Below are 17,692 nucleotides of genomic sequence, written 5' to 3' on the forward strand. Positions count from 1 at the left end.
TCTAATTAAAATATGTAAAATTTAATATAGTTTTAAGGAAATGGTCAAAATAAAAAACAACTACACATAAAAAAAACATGATTTTTGTTAACTGAGCGGATCATTATTTATATGATATCACAAACGAAAAAAAATTTATGTTTTTACAATTATCTAATTAATTATGTATACTCAATTTTTTATATTTTTTTATATGATATCACACATTCGTAAAAAAATAGATAGTTTAAGATGCAAAAAAAAAATATTTACTTAATCAATATAATATTAATGAATTTTACAAATACATCATTTAATAAAATAAATAATTAAAAACTAAAAATTCATAGCCGCGCTGGCGCGCATATCAGAATCTAGTATATTTTATAAACTAACACATTAACCTATGGAAATTCATCGTAGTGGGAGACTTTGTAGCCAGGACTATTAATTAAGCCTAAGGAACTAACGGAAACTAAATAATATATAGAGAACTAAATAATATATAGAGCTTATATGTGAGGGCGTATCAATTGAGAATTTGCGGCCAAGGCTATTAAATATTGCTTATGCGAATCCGATCAAATATCTCGGTAGTTATATAACAAGCTCTTTTAGTTTTCCCTGTATCTTAATTGAAGATCATTTAAAAATTTGTAACTTTGAGTTTGTACTAATTAAAAAAAAGACTCTGATTAGGTATCATTTAATTAGGAAAATAATTTAACTTACGTAGCAGCTTAAAAACTAATTGAAAAAATGTTGGTCCAAATCCAATTACGAGACAACATTATATTAACCCAAAATATAAGAAGCATATATTATTTCCTTAAATAAAAACTACGGAATTACCTAATATGATTATCATATATATGACAATTAATGACTATGAATAATAAAGATTTGATAACAATTTTTGTATCCATCTAAATTTTTGTTTAATTTTATATTATTAAAAAACAATAAACAATGACATTAACCATATAATAAAAAGTTAGATTTTTTTTCTCATATGTTATATTTTGAATTTTATAAAATGACTTTAAATTACAAAAAATGAAGAAACCTTATATGTTATATTTTAAATTCTTAAAACGACTTTATATTACAAAAATGAATAAACCTTATATGTTATATTTTTCTTATATGTTAGATTTTTTCTTATATGTTATACTAGGTGATTCTTCCGTGCTCATGCATGGATTCAAATATTTTAAATTAAATATATTATAATAATTGATTAATATTTTTATTTTCAATGTTAAATCATTTTATAATTCATATTAATAATATTATTTTGTTTTAGTTAGACATATAATTTTAGATATATAATATCTAGTCAGTTTAGTTATCATTTGAGTATATTACATTGCATCTATTCCCCCTAATTTAACTACAATATTATTTTTTCTAAATAGATTTTTATTTTGATTAGTTTCGCTATTTTTATTTAGGTTGGTTGTTCTCTTAGATAAGTAAATAAGTTTTAGTAAGATTATGTATAGCATAATATATATATATATATATATATCTACACGAATAGACATGTGTGGGGGGGGGGGTTTCCTATCAAATTTCGATTCCATATTATAAAGTAAATGTATAAAATTAACTAATATCCTATTTACATTTTTTTTAATTTATATGTGTAAATATAATTTTAAATAATATCATATTGTTTTCAGTTAGGAATGTGATTTTGTATATAATATTTTTTATGAAAATCAAACATTTAAAATAAGATAAAGTGTCAATCGATTCAAAATTACATAAATAAATACAAATATAATATTTTGAAATATTATGCACATATAAATATAATATTTTGAAATATTATGCACTAAACCATGAAAATTAGTTTTTATTTATTATTATGTTTTAAGGCATCCCATAACTTATATGTACAAAAATAAATAAATGATTACTATAAATATAAAAGAGTTTTATTTTAATTAAACCTTTATTTTTGGACATAAGAAATTGGATTAGTTTATTTACTCATTTCGTGAGTATATTAAAGTTGCATATACTCCATCAAATTGAAATTTAGCTATGTTTGATTTTTTTAGCCAAAATAGACTGGTTTTGTATGTTTTCTTAGTTCAGCATTTCATCTTAAATGTGAAAGTATATTTTGGTAATATTTTTAATTATTCGATATATGTTGATTTCCTCCAAAATATTAGGGAAAAAGCAATGATCAGTATGAAGTTGCATTAATAAAAAATAACCGGCAAATTTTTAAAATACATGAATGCATATCAATATTTACAATAATTAAAATATTTGTAAATTCTATGTAATTTTACACTTCAGATTTATAAATGTTAAACTTAAAATTATTTAAATCATCTTCAAAGTCAGATTTTCTTAGTACTTAATTATGTTATTGAATTATAAAAAATAAAAAAATAAAAAGTAAAAATAAATTGAATATTTATTAAAATAAAGATTTATATAACTGAAATATTTTTATAGATATAATTTTATTTTTGTAACTATATAATATTTTTATTCAACTAAAGATTAAGCAAAAATGAATAAAACATCTCAATAATACTAATTATAAAACATTTTTAGTTAACTAAAGGTATCTCAGTTTATTACTTTGTAAATATAGTTTATGTTATCTAAGAATTAAGATTATGTTTAAATGGCATATGGAATATTATTTTTTCTGCATATCAGTATTATTTTCGTTAAGTTTCCTATTTTGTGAAACCACATTATATATAAATAAATATTTTTAAAAATTCGTTTTTAAAATTTTAAATATTTTCCGTTTATAATATATGTTTTTTTGTAAAAATATAATACATAAACTATACTAAAAAGGAAAATAATATTTAATAATGGTAATTATATGTAATATTTGAATTTCATTAAGGATACCTCAGTAATCAACCATCGTAAGAATTAACGTGAGTGCAAAACGTAGGAAACTGACTTCTCAAATAATATTATAGAGATTTTGAATTTTTTAGAACGACTTTAAATTACAAAAATGTTAGTTTTCCTTAAAAATACGATTAAAAACATTAAAATGACATGTATCAATTCGATGGTTGATCTGAAAACTTTCAAACAATATGGAAGATAAATGTTAAAATAATTCAACTGTGGAAACAATACTGTTGAATTTTTTCAAGAATGTATTCGATGGAAAAAATAAAAATTTGTGTCATAATTTGTTTAATATTCAATCCAATCAAGACATGATATATTAATTATAGTTTAGTTTCACAATTTTTAATAAAAATTGATCCGGTCATCGTAAAGAAATTATATAATAAAAACAAAAAAATTATATACGTATAAATAAAATGATCAAATATATAAAAAAATTATCGATAATATATACAAATAAACTCACCATGTGTAAGGCGCAAATCTTATCCTAGTAGGATTAATAAAACGTAAAAGTTCAATAATATAAATCAAATAAGGACTAGAATACATTAATCTATACTTAAGCAGGTCTACACCCGCCCATCTTAGCCCATTTGACCTGCTAGCAGAACCGGACTAATCGACAGGTTACCCCATTTACACGTCTCTAGTGACACAACTAACTGTCGTTGTCGGAAGGAAAACCAAGAGATATATTTTTTTTCGTCAACAACCAAGTGTTATATACTTAACTAACAAAAAGGGAGAAAAAGAAGCATCAGAATTAAGGAGCGCATGTCAGGGATAGAGGCGTTGAATTTATGGGCTTGGGCTTCTATTTAAAATACGTCTGGGCCTATATAATCACGAGTGTGTATTATTAATTGTTGCGCTTTGAAAACGCGGGATATATTTCGCCGAAAAATTTATTAATCCATCTATTTGTTCACTAATATGTTTAGGCACGTCCGTTCAATTTTCAGTTTACTGTAATTTTTTTTTTTTGGTTTCGGTTGTGATTTTGTTTTTTTCGAATTAAGAAAAACAAGGACCGTTTGATTATTTGTGAATTTAGGTTTGGTTTTGGATTAATTAGTTTATCTCTCAACTTGATTGGGATAAAAATATTAAAAACTCGATAAAGTTTCGAGTTTAATTTGGTGCTAGTTCAGTACCTGTTATTTTGAATAATACGGTTAAAAATCACATTTTTGTATTCTTAAAACAAAAACGGGTAAATTTAAATATTTAACATATAATATTCTTGTGATTTCGTTGTATTGAGAAATCCGTATCTTACTTAGTAGTATTTCTTATCTTTTATAAATCTATTTATATTGAAGTTGATTTTAATAATGAAAATAAATTATATTTAAAACTCTTACAATATATAATAACTTCCCGAAAACTATCAAGATTTTTTATTTTAAAATTAAAATTTATAATACAAGATAAGAACCATTTGAAAATTAATTCATAAAATAACAATTTTTAATAAGAACAAAATGATCCATGTTTATGTTAACGAATATAAAAAAGTAAAAACTAAGCTTTAAAGTCTATAGGATCAAAAATTACATGAAGGGTTACTGGTAAATTGGGCTTATAAATCAACGACCAACTTTTGTTTTCTATAACCCAACCCAAAACAGATTCAAGTATCCTAAAACCGACAAAGGAGAATGCTTAGGTTTTAGGAGAAACTTGGGGACAAAGTTGGGGGATTTTCTCTTTATTATAGAATATATCTATCTTTTAAGATTAGTATTCGGAAAATTCAGTTTACCGTGTCAAACAAAATATATTCTTTGTGTGTTCATCAAGTTAATTTAGTTAAATCGGAAAATCTTGTTTCTACATATTATCTTTTAAATTTATTGTATGTAGCAATTACGAAAATGGATGTTATAGAGAATATTCTTGGAATTTATTTGATTTGAATCCGAAAATATATGAGTTTCTATTTATTACGTTTTATATTTATATTTATATACCAAATTTGGTAAATATAAATATTTAATTATTTAAATATTATTGGCTCTTTAAAAGGTCAATAACATTGAAAACTAATGATTTCGAAATATGCTAACTCTATACTATAATAGTATAATTAATATTACTGAAAGATAATATTTAATATATTTCGGCAATTTCATATAAGAAAATTTTAAATAAAACATAGGCATTATAATAAAATCTGATATATTTGGTATAGTTTTTTGAACAATAGGTTTTTGATGGTGTTAATAGGGTTTGAATAGAGTTTTAAGGTATAGGGTTAAAACACAAACGAATATGGATGAGTTAGTAAACATACACAAAATGGGCTTAAAAACGATGGATAAATTGTTTAAATTATTGAGATGTTTTGTTTAGTTGGACAGAAACATGCTATTTTCTAATTTGTTGGGCTTTTAATTTCCGGAAATCATTAAAAACAATTGAAAAAAGTAATGGAAATTTTTGTAATTAATTGGAAAAGTCAGAGGCATAATACTAAGAAAGATTCTGTTTATAGATTTTTTACGAAAGAAGTAAAAAAAAAACTCAAATCAAATCCGAATTTTTTCTACTATTTCTTTGAGTAATGGGAGCCTTGAACTACAAAAGACTGATTATACTCAACGCACACCCTGCCATTTTTTGAAATTCATCGAATCTGAGATGTGACGGTGAAGAACAAAGATTCATGGCACAGTATGGTTAAGCCAGTGCCGGCTCTTGCCACGTGCACAAGGCACATTTGCTTGGGTTAAGCCACCCAAAGGATGATCATACCCAAACTCTTCCTCTGATTTACTCAGCAGTTCTTGAAACAAAGGCTGATTCAAATATGAAACTGGGACAACGTATCTGTTCTTCGTGTCATCATTCTCTCCAACATAAACCGCCATGAATCCTCTTGGTGTCGAAGATGATTTACTCCGCATTGCTTGCTTACCACCCAAGAAACTTCTCAGAAAAGCCATTTTGTGAGTTATGTGCTTTGAGAATGTTTATAGATTTTTATTTTAGTTTGTGTATCAGAAGGATTATCTGTTACTTATTATATAAACGAATATACAAAAGAAATTATGAGAAATTAAGTCTTTTTTCTTTATTTTAAGAGGGTTTTCTCATTACAAAGCACATGGCTTTGGATTCAAGATACTAAACCAAGAATAAATCAATAACTGGTGTCTGAGAAGTTAACGTCTAATGATGTCCTACATGATGACTTCATTGGGACGTATTTGTCTCAAGGATGTCACATGCCAAATCTCTCTATAGATTATGTAGGGACTGGAAGTTGTGTACCTAAAGAACCATAAGTCTCTATCACTGATCAATTCATAACTTCTTCATAATGATATCAAAAAGACAGGACCATATGACTTTGTTATATAAAAGCCAAAATCACAAAAAGTCTTCAAAATTTTATGTGGCAGGAATTGAAAATTTGACTAGTTATAATGTCTATCTAACTAACAAGTGATCATGTTGATTTGTGTCTTCACATCAGAACCATGAATCTGATCACCAGCGGTCCCTTAGGTATGATGCAGTGGTCCGGCAAAGCCATGTGCTTGTTGGTGTTAACCTGTCTATGAGTTGAAACTTCTCTAATCCAATAAACGGTTATCTTCTCATAATGCTCTTATCTATATATACATACTCATCACTGGGTCCTCTATGCTCAGCAAGTTCTCACGTTCTGCAGTAAAGCATTAAAACTTTCAATACAAAGAAACAAAGACAATCCATGGCGATCAGGGTTCCTCGCATGCTACAATCATCGAAGCAGATTCTCCGTCAAGAAAAAATGTTCTCATCTTCTTCCTCTTCCTCTAGCTATCTTGAAGTTCCAAAAGGCTACTTAGCGGTTTACGTAGGAGAAAGAAAGATGAAGAGATTTGTAGTTCCCATCTCGTACTTGAACCAACCTTCATTTCAAGATCTTCTAAGAAGGGCAGAGGAAGAATTTGGATTTGATCATCCAATGGGTGGCCTCACTATTCCTTGCAGTGAAGAAACCTTAAACAATCTTGCTTCTCGCCTCAACTGATCATGACTCTCACTCAAATAACCTTTTCACAATGGTTTTGTACATTTTTTTTTCTGATATTAGTTTTCTTCAAGAGATGAGATGAGGATGACATCTCTCCTTGAAAGTGAAACAGAGACATTGTAACACTCTTTTTCCCTCACTTAAAAAGTGAGTTGACTCAAATCTAATCAAATATTAATTTCAGCTTTCAGACAAGTTCACCGAGGATACAACTCAGTGTTGGAATTATAATTTGAAGTTTTTGCAATATGTCCTAAAGAAGAGGAACTATCTGAAACCATTGTACTGTGTGTGAAAAACGTAGGCCTTGAAGGTTCTGAAAGAGCAAGAGTATGTCCATCTAACATCAGAAGAACCGAAGCCATGCTTGGCCTCTCTGAAACTTTATCTTGGACACAAAGAAGACCAATGTTTATGCATCTCAGGATCATGTTCGATGAATATCTTGACATTGTCATCAAAACCTTGTCCACAAGATTCAAGGCAATACCTTCCTTCCAATTTCTCCATGCCTTCACCAAAATTATTAGTAACTCAAAGGATGTTAATGAAACAATATGTGATCATAGTTCTGTTGCTTTTTTTTCCCAATATAATAGCATAAAATACTTACGAAGGTAAGGAGGCCTTCCATGCTGTCCTCATCGCTGAAACAGCTGTTTTTCTTACCACTTATGATCTCAAGAACCAAAACACCGAAACTGTAAACATCTGTTTTAAACGAGAACTGTCCGTGCATTACATACTCCGGAGCCATATATCCGCTGTTTAAAACCAAATGACTTAAATCAGAATCGAGTTTAATGTGTTGAAATGCTTTTTATTATACTTACAAAGTCCCTACGACCCTATTCGTGTAGCGTTGAGTAGTGTGGTCGATATCAAATAGCCTTGCCAGTCCGAAGTCTGCGATTTTCGGGGTCATTTCCTCGTCTAGCAGTATGTTACTAGCTTTAAGATCACGGTGAATGATCCGGAGACGAGAATCTTGATGAAGATAAAGAAGACCCCTAGCAACACGTATCTAGTTTCCCAATCCAATTCGTTACCATGGATAGGATCTGTAAACATACTCAAACACGTCAGAAACAAACAAGAATAACAGTAGAGTGGTTTCCAAGAAATTGGTGATAGTGAAGAAATTTGGTACCGAAGATGAACTTGTCGAGGCTGGTGTGTGGGAGGTACTCGTAGACGAGAAGCCTTTCAGTTCCATCTATTGAGTAGCCTAAGAGCTTGACGAGGTTACGATGTTGAAGCTTTGCCACCAATAAGAACTCGTTCTTGAATTCGATTTCACCTTGTTGGTGCATTTTGCGACAACCTTTTCACCGCTATTTCTTGTCCATCCGAAAGCACACCCTAATGATTTAAAAAATAATAATGATGATAGCTAGACTTACTAAAATGTATATGATAATAGTTTCTTCTTCTTCTTAAAACACCTTGTAAACTGCGCCAAATCCTCCTTCTCCAAGTTTATTTTCCACTGAAAATTGACTTGTGGCTTCTTGTAACATAGTGAAATCAAATCTCATTGAATCTGTGCTAATGTCTTCTTCATATGTATGTGATGTCAGGAAAAAAAAACTCCAGGTTAGAAAGAAGCCAAACAATTTTTTTTTTTTTTTTTTTTTTTTTTTTTTGAGAAAGAAGCCAGAGAGAACAAACAAAACAGAGTAAACAGAGCACAAAAATAATATCCCCTATTCTTAGCTTTACCTTCAAGGTTTGGTTCTTCGCTAGTTGTCCTCCTCTTTAATTTCGTCTTCCTCGATCTTAGGTAAACGACTAAGAATGCGATAAATAAGACAACAACAGCAGCTGAAACAGCAGCAAAGATCAAAGCTTTAGGAGGTACACCTCTGTTTTGATCCCCTGAACAAAGGAAAACAAAAAAAACAGAACGGTTAATTAGCTAAAATGATCAAAATTTGGCTTACTGTAACAAACTCATATCTCATTCATAACAAATGACATGCCTTGTTCAACACTTCTCGTCTCATTCCGTTGAGGCACTGAGCTTGGCTCATTAGTGGTGTCCACTGGACAGAGCCGTGCTTCAAGTGTATCCAAATTTTTAGGGCCCCAAATTTCCAAAAATTATTAGTAGTATATTGGTTTAAGTTTGCCATTTATTATTCAATACAAGTTCAATTATCTACATTGCTTTTTAAAAAAATGAGTATTTTATTTTATTGTCAATTTTCCAAATTGAAAAAAGGAATATATGTTTTATATGTCAAACTCCTAAATAAAAAGGAAAAAGTGCAGTTATACTTAATATATTTGGTTCGTATATATTCCTAAGTATTCTACGTGCAATGTTCACATCAATCTTTCTCAAGCAAGCACACACGTCTTCTTTCTTGGTTCTCATGGATCAAGCTCTTTATTCTCTTGAAACAAGGTTTGAGCAATTTCAGAAGTATGAACAAACATTTGGTTTTCTCTTTGATTTGGAGAAACTGAAATCAGCGAGTGAAGATAGTTTGATGGCATCTTGTACCAATCTTGAAGCAGCTTTAAAGCATGTAAATCATTCTGATGTTATTGGGGATGATTTGTGTTTTGAACTGATGGTTCTAAAAGAGGCATTGCCACAAGATTACAAGAGACCTCTTGAAGTTTTGAACTTCTTGAAAGGAAGGGAAGAGTGTTATCCAAACTCATGGATTGCTTATCAAATATTATTGACGATTTCAGTTTCTGTCGCCACTGCTGAAAGAAGTTTTTCCAAGTTAAAGCTAATAAAGTCTTATCTTCAATCAACCATGTCACAAGAAAGGTTAAATGGTCTAGCAATTATATCGATCGAGAGAGAATTAGTTAGGAATCTAGATTATGATAATTTGATTAAAGAGTTTATTGAAAAAGAGGGAAGAAAAATTTTGTCTTAGTTTCTTAAAGTTATTGTCTTAATATTTTTTTTTCAAATATATATTGTACTATGATAAAAAAAAAATTATAAAGGAGCCCCATTTTTATATTCGCCTCAGGCCCCATTAAACCTTCGCACGGCTCTGCCACTGGATCATAGAATCTCCATGGAGCATAAGCCACCATACAGCTAGGAGACAAGACATAACTACCCATTTTCATATCACAACAGCTCGGAATCTTTGCAATACCCTGTGACAAACAATACGTGCAATCCTGTTCCGATATATCCGCCGTGCACTGGACCATCCCGTACAGTGTCTGAAACGACGGTCCGCTCGTTTCTCCGACCACAAAGTTCTTCCTTCTCCGACCAACCACGGGTACTCTGTCTTTAAGCCCTTCGAGTAAACCCCTTAATGATTTCTCCCAGCCGTCGCGATCTCCGGTGAAGTTTCTTGTCCCGGAGATGCTTGTTTGAGGATAAATCTCAAGTCTCTTGAAAAGCGTCCGGTTCGAGTACCTAACCGTACATTTATCGTACCAGATAACCGCCTCTTTCTGAACCGGACACAATGTGATAAGTCTTTTTCCAGCCATTGGGAGACAGTTGGTGCAGTCTTCGGGTTTGACATCGCCTCTACAATGTAAGATTGAGTTGACTTTTCCATCTGAGTCCCCGAGTGAGATGTTGTAGAATCCGTTGTCGTTCTGCCGGAGAGATGATAGAGAAGAGATGAGACGGTCGAGGTTGACGGCGTAAGGGGTGTTAACGGTGAAGTTGCCTGTGACGTTTGAGCAGATTTGTTTTAACGGCACCGGTTGTGACTGAACAGTGAGGCATTGGATTTGGATTAAGACTGAGATCAGAGAAAGAAAAAAAAGAGAGAATATTTGGATCATTTTCTGTTAAATCATTTGTCTTAGATTGTTAGAAGGGAGTTAACACGCCTTTATGCGTTGACCTTGATTATGTTAATTTCTTAGATTTTTTTTTTTTTATTTTGGTTTATTGTAAGCTAGGCTGTTATGAAATGTGACAGTTATTCATAGAATTATGGGATTGTTTGTCGAATTTAGTTGCCTGTGTCAATGTCATGGAGAGGATATATTGTATGGTATTTGATTTGGTCAACAAATAAAAATTACTTGTTAAATAACATGTTGTGAAAGTTCCCCTGAATTGCAATGTTGAAAAGAAAATAGTTCAGGATTCAGGCACTGTATCATAGACAGAAGAAGCCTAGTGACTACACAAAACTCTTCTGACTAAACCCTACGGCCATGTGAATTTGTATCGAAGAGACTTTTGGGCTTATTTTGTGAGAGGGGCCTTCGTATAAACCCAATAGCGTTATCCTGCATATTGTTGAGAATGAGATGTCTGCAAAGAGATACAGGGTCCATTCTCTCTGTTACTGTGTGGCGTAGCTGCACATCGTGCCGTTTCTAACTTTAATAAACACGATGTTTCTCTCTTTTGCGGCGCAAATTGCGTAGAGTTCATTTATCTTGAATTTCCCCGAAATAATTGTTCTCAGATTCATTCATTGTGCAAAGTAAATAAGTAACATGCGATTTTATCCCATGAACTTTTGAAATCCCATGTGTGAATAGTTGGAACGAAATATACATTTTAATACATAAGTTCTAGAATTTGCTATCTTTAACATCTCTTTTCCTCTCCTTTTGTAAAAGATGGTGTAGTCACTTTTTGTAGTTCGTACCAAAAAGGAAGATGTTAGGGATTATGTCCTTTTTACCTTTGCTTTCTTGTTAAGATTATTACGAATCTATCATACATCCGAGAAAGTGTATTGTAACAACTCTCCCCAACTTCTAACTATTAGGTCTACATCTACATCTAGTTGAAGGATCTAAGGCGAAATGATTTGAGGTTTACATCTATTTTACAAAAGGTTATATTAAGTTTTTATATGTTTGGTGAAATCAAAGATAATGACAATGTTTAGGTTTATGATGAATAGTGTGTATACATATGTAAATGGACCGCCTAATCCGTAGATAGCCGAACTATAGCCAGCCGGCTTTGACTTGGTGGTGGCCAAATGGCACCGTCCTGGAGTTTTGCGCCAGCACAGAGACGCCGACCAATGACGCAAGAACACATAAAGATATATTATCAACAAGTGTCCCCATGACTTTCATATGACAGCCACGTCATCACAGATCTAAAGGCTGAGGGACTCTTGTCAGAATATTTAGATCCATCAGATATGTGCCACGTGTTGGATTTACACTGGTTTATCAGTACGGAAAGGGTCTTCTCTTCAACCATTTTTGCGAAATTATATCACGACCTGGTTACTTATAAGTGATAACATTTTTAATCCCAATAATAATAATAGGCCGGCATGCTTTCACAAAAATATTATTGCCCGTATGATACGGACCACATAGTAGATTAGGTGGTCGAGATTGTTTGATGTTCCACTTCTGCTTTACGGGGTTTGCGTAGTTCGTCGGTCACTATGTACAATACGTCATGATCGGGTATTCTAATGATTTTTTAACCTATTGTTGAGACGCTATCACATTTTTTGTCAGCTAATATAATTAATTACAAGTCCTCTAAATAAAATAAAAGTTCATATAGCCAAATATTAGTTTGAAAAAGCTAACAAAAAGGAACCGACTATTGATTAAAAAGACGCAAGCATTATGACTAAACATCGTCTTCTTTATGATCTTCTTGTCGGTTACTGAAGTCAAATTCCGAACCTAACATTCCCCATGGGTAACTAAATTTTAATTCATCCAAACCAATGTATTACATTCAAGGATGTTGTGTTTAGACTTATTTCGACTATATTCTCTTTTTAATCATAAGAATAAATACAACCATGTTGCAAGAAAGGACAAATGCAAACGGAAGTTCAATGGATATTAGTTAGCCTTTAATAAAATGTTAATACTCTAAGGTGGGAGAAAAAAGCCAAAACGATTTCAGAGTTATATAATCTAGCTAGGGATGTATGGTTAATATATGTTTAGTGGTGACGACGAATCCACAATATAAAGTGACCCACACATTATATAAATCAAGTCATAAATAGCAAGGATTTTTTAAAATTATGTATTAGATTTATCAATTAATAACTAGTAATATTTTTCGCATATAAAGAACAGGCAAGTCCGAGCCAAAGCAGAACACAGCACACTTGGGGTTAAAGAAAAAGAGTTCTTCTTTTCGTGTGCCAATTTTCTCTTCTTCCTTTCTCGTGCTTTCCTCACGAGATCTTTCACAAGACTCTCGCGTTAAAATAATAGAAAAGAAAAAGGTAAAGAAAAAGAGGAATCCATAAATGGACATGAGAAGCAACAACCACCAGCAACAACAGCAACAGGTACTTGATGGGTCGGACATAGTCGAGCTGGTCGAAAACGATAAAGTCTTCGAGAATTTTGTGGAACAAAAGTTTCAACAGTTGGATCAAGACGAAGATGGTAAGCTCTCCGTGAAAGAGCTACAGCCTGCCGTTGCTGATATCGGCGCCGCTCTTGGTTTGCCTGCGCAGGGCACTTCTCCTGATTCCGATCACATCTACTCAGAGGTGAACCATTTATAATTTCTCGGTCTATAAAGTTTTAATATTCGTGACATATGGTCCGGCTAATTTGCACATAACTGACATTAATTCAGTAGTTGTTATCTTTCTCTATGTTGTTGATCTTGCTCGTAGTTTGATCGTGCAATCTTTGATTTTATCCGACAATCGTATATTTTATACAACTAAATATGGTTTCTTTTCTTGGGCCGCTTATACAACTTAAAATGTTACATCTAATAGCCATATAGTTTCTTTATTGTCTTGGAATTGTCATACTTATTACGTAGACTATTATATTACTGACAAAGTTTAAATGGAATCTCAGAATTTTACTATAGTTGTATAAGTTATCTTCTTGATATATGTGTAGGGTTTGGTGGTTGCATTTTATTTTATTTTTGCTTTGAGTGACAGGTGAAAAAATAAATAAAACCAGATGTTTTAGTCAATGGTAAATTACTTTGGTCGGTGACCTTATCCTAGATCATATCTCAAGTTAGCCCCTCGTGTCGCTCTCCTCGCTGCCGTCTCATGCTAGGAACATCGCTTTATGAATCCTCACCTACTTATTCTTAACTACTGTATTAAACATTAATCAACTGGCTGTTATAATATATTGCGTATTTGATACGTCATATAGAAGCTTTCGTTCGTGTCACCAATCTTTTTTCGACTGACATTTCGTAAAAAAAATCAAATACAGCTTTTTAATAACGAAAACCCTAGTTTATATCAATTTTCCCGTGTTCCAAATAATTCAATAACACGGAAGAAGAAAAATACAGACCCTTGTTTTCTATAAAGACTACAAATTTTGGGTGTGAACCAAAACCAAAAAGATAACTTCTATTTACCAACATGGAATCTTGAACCTACATTAAATATGGTAAACCTACCTCGTGTTTCGCATGAATCACGTTGATTAATCCATTAGACCAAAGAGGGCTTTGAATAAATACATAATTGTGTAGTTCATAGTCATTCACTAACTTTGAAAACACATATCCGAGTAAATCCAAATACGAATCTTTCTCTCATTGGATTTAGATCAATACTCAATTATTTATTGTTAGGTTTTATTTTTGGTGTATTTAAAGAGCAGACAACGAGATCAAACCATTAACCTTCTATCTGTCTCGTCCGTACATTTATTTTCATCATTTTGTAACGTTATAATAAACTATTACAGGTCTTAAACGAATTCACTCATGGAAGTCGAGAGAAAGTGAGCAAGACAGAGTTCAAAGAAGTTTTGTCAGATATTTTGTTGGGCATGGCTGCTGGTCTAAAACGCGACCCCATCGTCATCCTCAGGCTGGACGGTGAGGATCTGTCGGAGTTCATTCACAGCCCTGGATACGAAGCTGAGATCGTCTCCATCTACTGCTCAGCGCTGTCTGGCTGCGAGGAAGCATCGCTCCGTGATTGCATCGCCAAAGCTCTCCAGTCACTTTCTGTTGATCATGGAATGCCTCCTAACGATCCATGGGTACTTACTTTATTTTATATATTTTTTGAACTAACTGTGGTTTTAACTTCGATGTAAAAAAAAAAAACTATGGTTTCAACTCCTTTTTTCATATACTTTTAAATTTACAACGTATATTTAGCATAAAAATACTTGATTCACCCAAAATCCCAAATTAATATAAAATAAGCAACGTATATTGAGACCAATGAGCTTGTCTAAAAAGCCAAGTTAATGTTTCAGGTAATAAGCAACATTGTCGAACCGATCGTTGAATCTTGTCTTGATGAGGAAGATAAGAGAGAGAAGTGTGTGTCCCAGGAGAGATTCTTGGAAGCATTCAAGAGAGTCGTAGAGAGAGTGGCTCAACGTCTCAATGAACAGCCCGTGATCGTGGCCCACAGCGAAAACACCTTCGATGGGAGCGGCATCAGGAGGCTCCTGTCCAATAAATTCGAATTCGACAAGGTAAACTTTCATACATATATATGAACAAGAAGAGAAGTCTTGAAATGATGATATCACAAGCCATAACCCGGAATGTTTTGGTTGTACGTAGGCATTAAACGTTGCGTTGGAGATAATCCCAAAAGACCGTCATGGTAAGGTATCCAAAGAGTATCTACGAGCTGTGCTCGATACTGTTGCACCATCTGCGACTTTACCACCATTAGGTGCAGTGTCCCAGGTAAACAATATATACCCCCTCCAAATGTTTTGGACTTGTGGATTGTTTTTGTGCGTGAACGTTCATGTTTGCATGTTATGGGCTTCTATTACTTTTTAAATTGAAATCACAACTAATGTTTAAGTGAATTTGTGTTACTGATAGGAGATGCTTTTTATCAGTTATTCTTTTAGTTGTAATTGCGGGTCTTCTGGCGTGTAAATCGTTCGGATTCGGTTCGGGTCTATTAGAGTTTTGGGTTTTCGGGGTCAAAGATTGTAGCCCCATTAGGATATTTCTAAGTTTCGGTTCGGCTTCGGTTCGGATCTTTGCGGGTTCGGTTCGGGTTCGGATAACTTATTAAAATTATTTTTAAAATTTTAAAATTCATTATATACTTTAAATTTCTCAAAATCTATAAACAAAATATTATATTACATACAAATTTGAATAACATATGTCAAAATTCCTAAACTTAACATATAATTTGATTTGGTTTGAATATTTGGATAGATAATCAATAAATATTTTAAATATTTTTGGTGTTTTGAGTATATTTTAGCTATTTTAGATATTTACTTTTGACTATTAGTATATATTTTCAAGTATTTTGGACAATTTAAAAAATTTATATATTTTGGATGTTTTTAATAGACATTAAATCTAAAATATATTTATATAAGGGGGTATAGAAATCAATTTTGGACACATTCGGGTGCCCGGAATACTTCGATTCGGGTCGGGTTCGGTTCCGGTTCTTTAAATACCAAAATTTTGAACCCGTTCGGATATTTAATCAATTTCGGCTCGGGTCCACTATTACTTTTTTGGGTCGGGTTCGATTCTGTTCTTCGGATTTGGATTTTTTGTACAGCCCTATGTAAATGCGTAGATAAGTTAAAATTTGTAACGATATAATTATGTTTAGTCTTGAGTGTTTTTATTTCAGCGACATTGATAAGATATTTTGTTGTGTGTTTTTGTTTGAAGATGGATGATATGATAAGGGAAGCGCTGAAGATGGTGAATGGAGATGATGGAAAGATGGTGAAGGAAGAGGAGTTTAAGAAAACAATGGCGGAGATATTGGGAAGTATAATGTTGCAGCTTGAGGGTAGTCCCATATCGGTCTCCTCTAACTCAGTGGTTCACGAGCCGCTCACCTCCGCCACCTTCCTGCCGGCGCCTCCGGCTGAAGCAGATGAGCCTTCTAATTAACTAGAGTCGTTTTAAGTGGGGAGAAACAAGAACAAAAAACGTTACGGTTATGAGTTTTTACCCCCCCTTTGAGTATTTAAATATTTGAGGAAAACCAGCTTACTTTGGGATGTGTAAGAAAAAAAATGCCTCTCTTCATTTCTTTCGGATGATAAAAGAGAAATGGGCGTTTTTAGTACTGAATACATTCAAAGATTGTGGTTTCCTCGTATGGGAGTGGTGATTATGCTCATGTGGCTTTGTCTTTATTTTCATCATGGAATGCAATGTTATGTTTTTTTTAATTTTATTTTCTGTCTTGAATCATGCATCTTAATTACGTTTACTCTGTCATGGGTAGCGGGCAATAATCTTTTACTCTGAGTTTTTATAATTTTAAAGCATTCACCATTATATATGTCATTTATCATGTTCATTCACATGCAGATCAATGGCAAAAACGAAAAAAAAAAAAAAAAACAAAGAGTTTTAGTTGGATACGATCATGCGACTAGCCAGAAATATGTTATATGTTATGGTAATGCAAAAGGTTTGGGTGTAGAAGAACTACAACCGCGAGTTTAAGAAAAAAAGTAATTAGCTTGAAGGAGAGAAACTGACGTTAGCTAGAATGGGTGTGGACATTATATAAAGAGAAAAAGACAAAAATAGCACTAAATTAAGTTTATGTTTTCAAACTAGCACTCAAGGTCAAAAGTCACAAAAATAACATTTAATGTTTTATCAAAAGTCACAAACTTAAGGTTTAGAGTTAAAGGGTGGGGTTTAGGGTTTAGGGTTTAGGGTTTAGAGTTGAGAAATGAGGTTTTGGGGACAAGATTTCAAATTTTGAAAAATAAAAAAATTAAAATTTTCAAAGGATAAACTTAAAAATGTGCTATTTTGTTCATTTTAGTTTTTGAATGCTATTTTTGTGATATAAACTTAGAAAGGTGCTATTTTGGAGATTTGCCCTAATAGAAATGTATTTG

The 17,692-nt window shown here is 32.2% G+C and overlaps 4 protein-coding genes across 5 annotated transcripts; 2 read left to right on the plus strand and 2 right to left on the minus strand.

Moving 5' to 3' along the window:
• Positions 1-5,410: 5,410 nt before the first annotated feature.
• LOC106305074 (auxin-responsive protein SAUR15) lies at positions 5,411-5,888 on the minus strand. Of its 2 annotated transcripts, XM_013741454.1 has the most exons (2): positions 5,627-5,888; positions 5,411-5,586 (listed from the first exon to the last, which is right to left on the minus strand). In XM_013741454.1, exons 1-2 carry the CDS (start codon positions 5,835-5,837, stop codon positions 5,519-5,521), a joined length of 279 nt encoding a protein of 92 aa, XP_013596908.1. In that variant the 5' UTR covers positions 5,838-5,888; the 3' UTR covers positions 5,411-5,518. The 2 variants fall into 2 exon arrangements, with proteins under 2 accessions (XP_013596908.1, XP_013596907.1); XM_013741453.1 differs by having other exon boundaries at positions 5,411-5,888.
• Positions 5,889-6,497: 609 nt separating this feature from the next.
• Positions 6,498-7,099, plus strand: LOC106302014 (auxin-induced protein X15-like). The gene has a single exon (XM_013738521.1). It carries the CDS (start codon positions 6,611-6,613, stop codon positions 6,911-6,913), a length of 303 nt encoding a protein of 100 aa, XP_013593975.1. The 5' UTR covers positions 6,498-6,610; the 3' UTR covers positions 6,914-7,099.
• Positions 6,964-10,848, minus strand: LOC106302015 (cysteine-rich receptor-like protein kinase 26). The gene is given in 10 exon segments (XM_013738522.1): positions 6,964-7,428; positions 7,530-7,680; positions 7,750-7,936; positions 7,939-7,977; positions 8,067-8,223; positions 8,225-8,278; positions 8,362-8,471; positions 8,639-8,794; positions 8,899-8,958; positions 9,943-10,848. Coding segments are annotated over 10 exon segments (1,986 nt in total). The 5' UTR covers positions 10,700-10,848; the 3' UTR covers positions 6,964-7,113.
• Positions 10,849-12,951: 2,103 nt separating this feature from the next.
• LOC106306920 lies at positions 12,952-17,024 on the plus strand. The gene is made up of 5 exons (XM_013743711.1): positions 12,952-13,371; positions 14,558-14,857; positions 15,080-15,304; positions 15,396-15,524; positions 16,494-17,024. Exons 1-5 carry the CDS (start codon positions 13,123-13,125, stop codon positions 16,719-16,721), a joined length of 1,131 nt encoding a protein of 376 aa, XP_013599165.1. The 5' UTR covers positions 12,952-13,122; the 3' UTR covers positions 16,722-17,024.
• Positions 17,025-17,692: the final 668 nt, after the last annotated feature.

The sequence above is a fragment of the Brassica oleracea genome, chromosome C7, assembly GCF_000695525.1.
Source record: "Brassica oleracea var. oleracea cultivar TO1000 chromosome C7, BOL, whole genome shotgun sequence".
NCBI classification, from domain to species: domain Eukaryota; kingdom Viridiplantae; phylum Streptophyta; class Magnoliopsida; order Brassicales; family Brassicaceae; genus Brassica; species Brassica oleracea.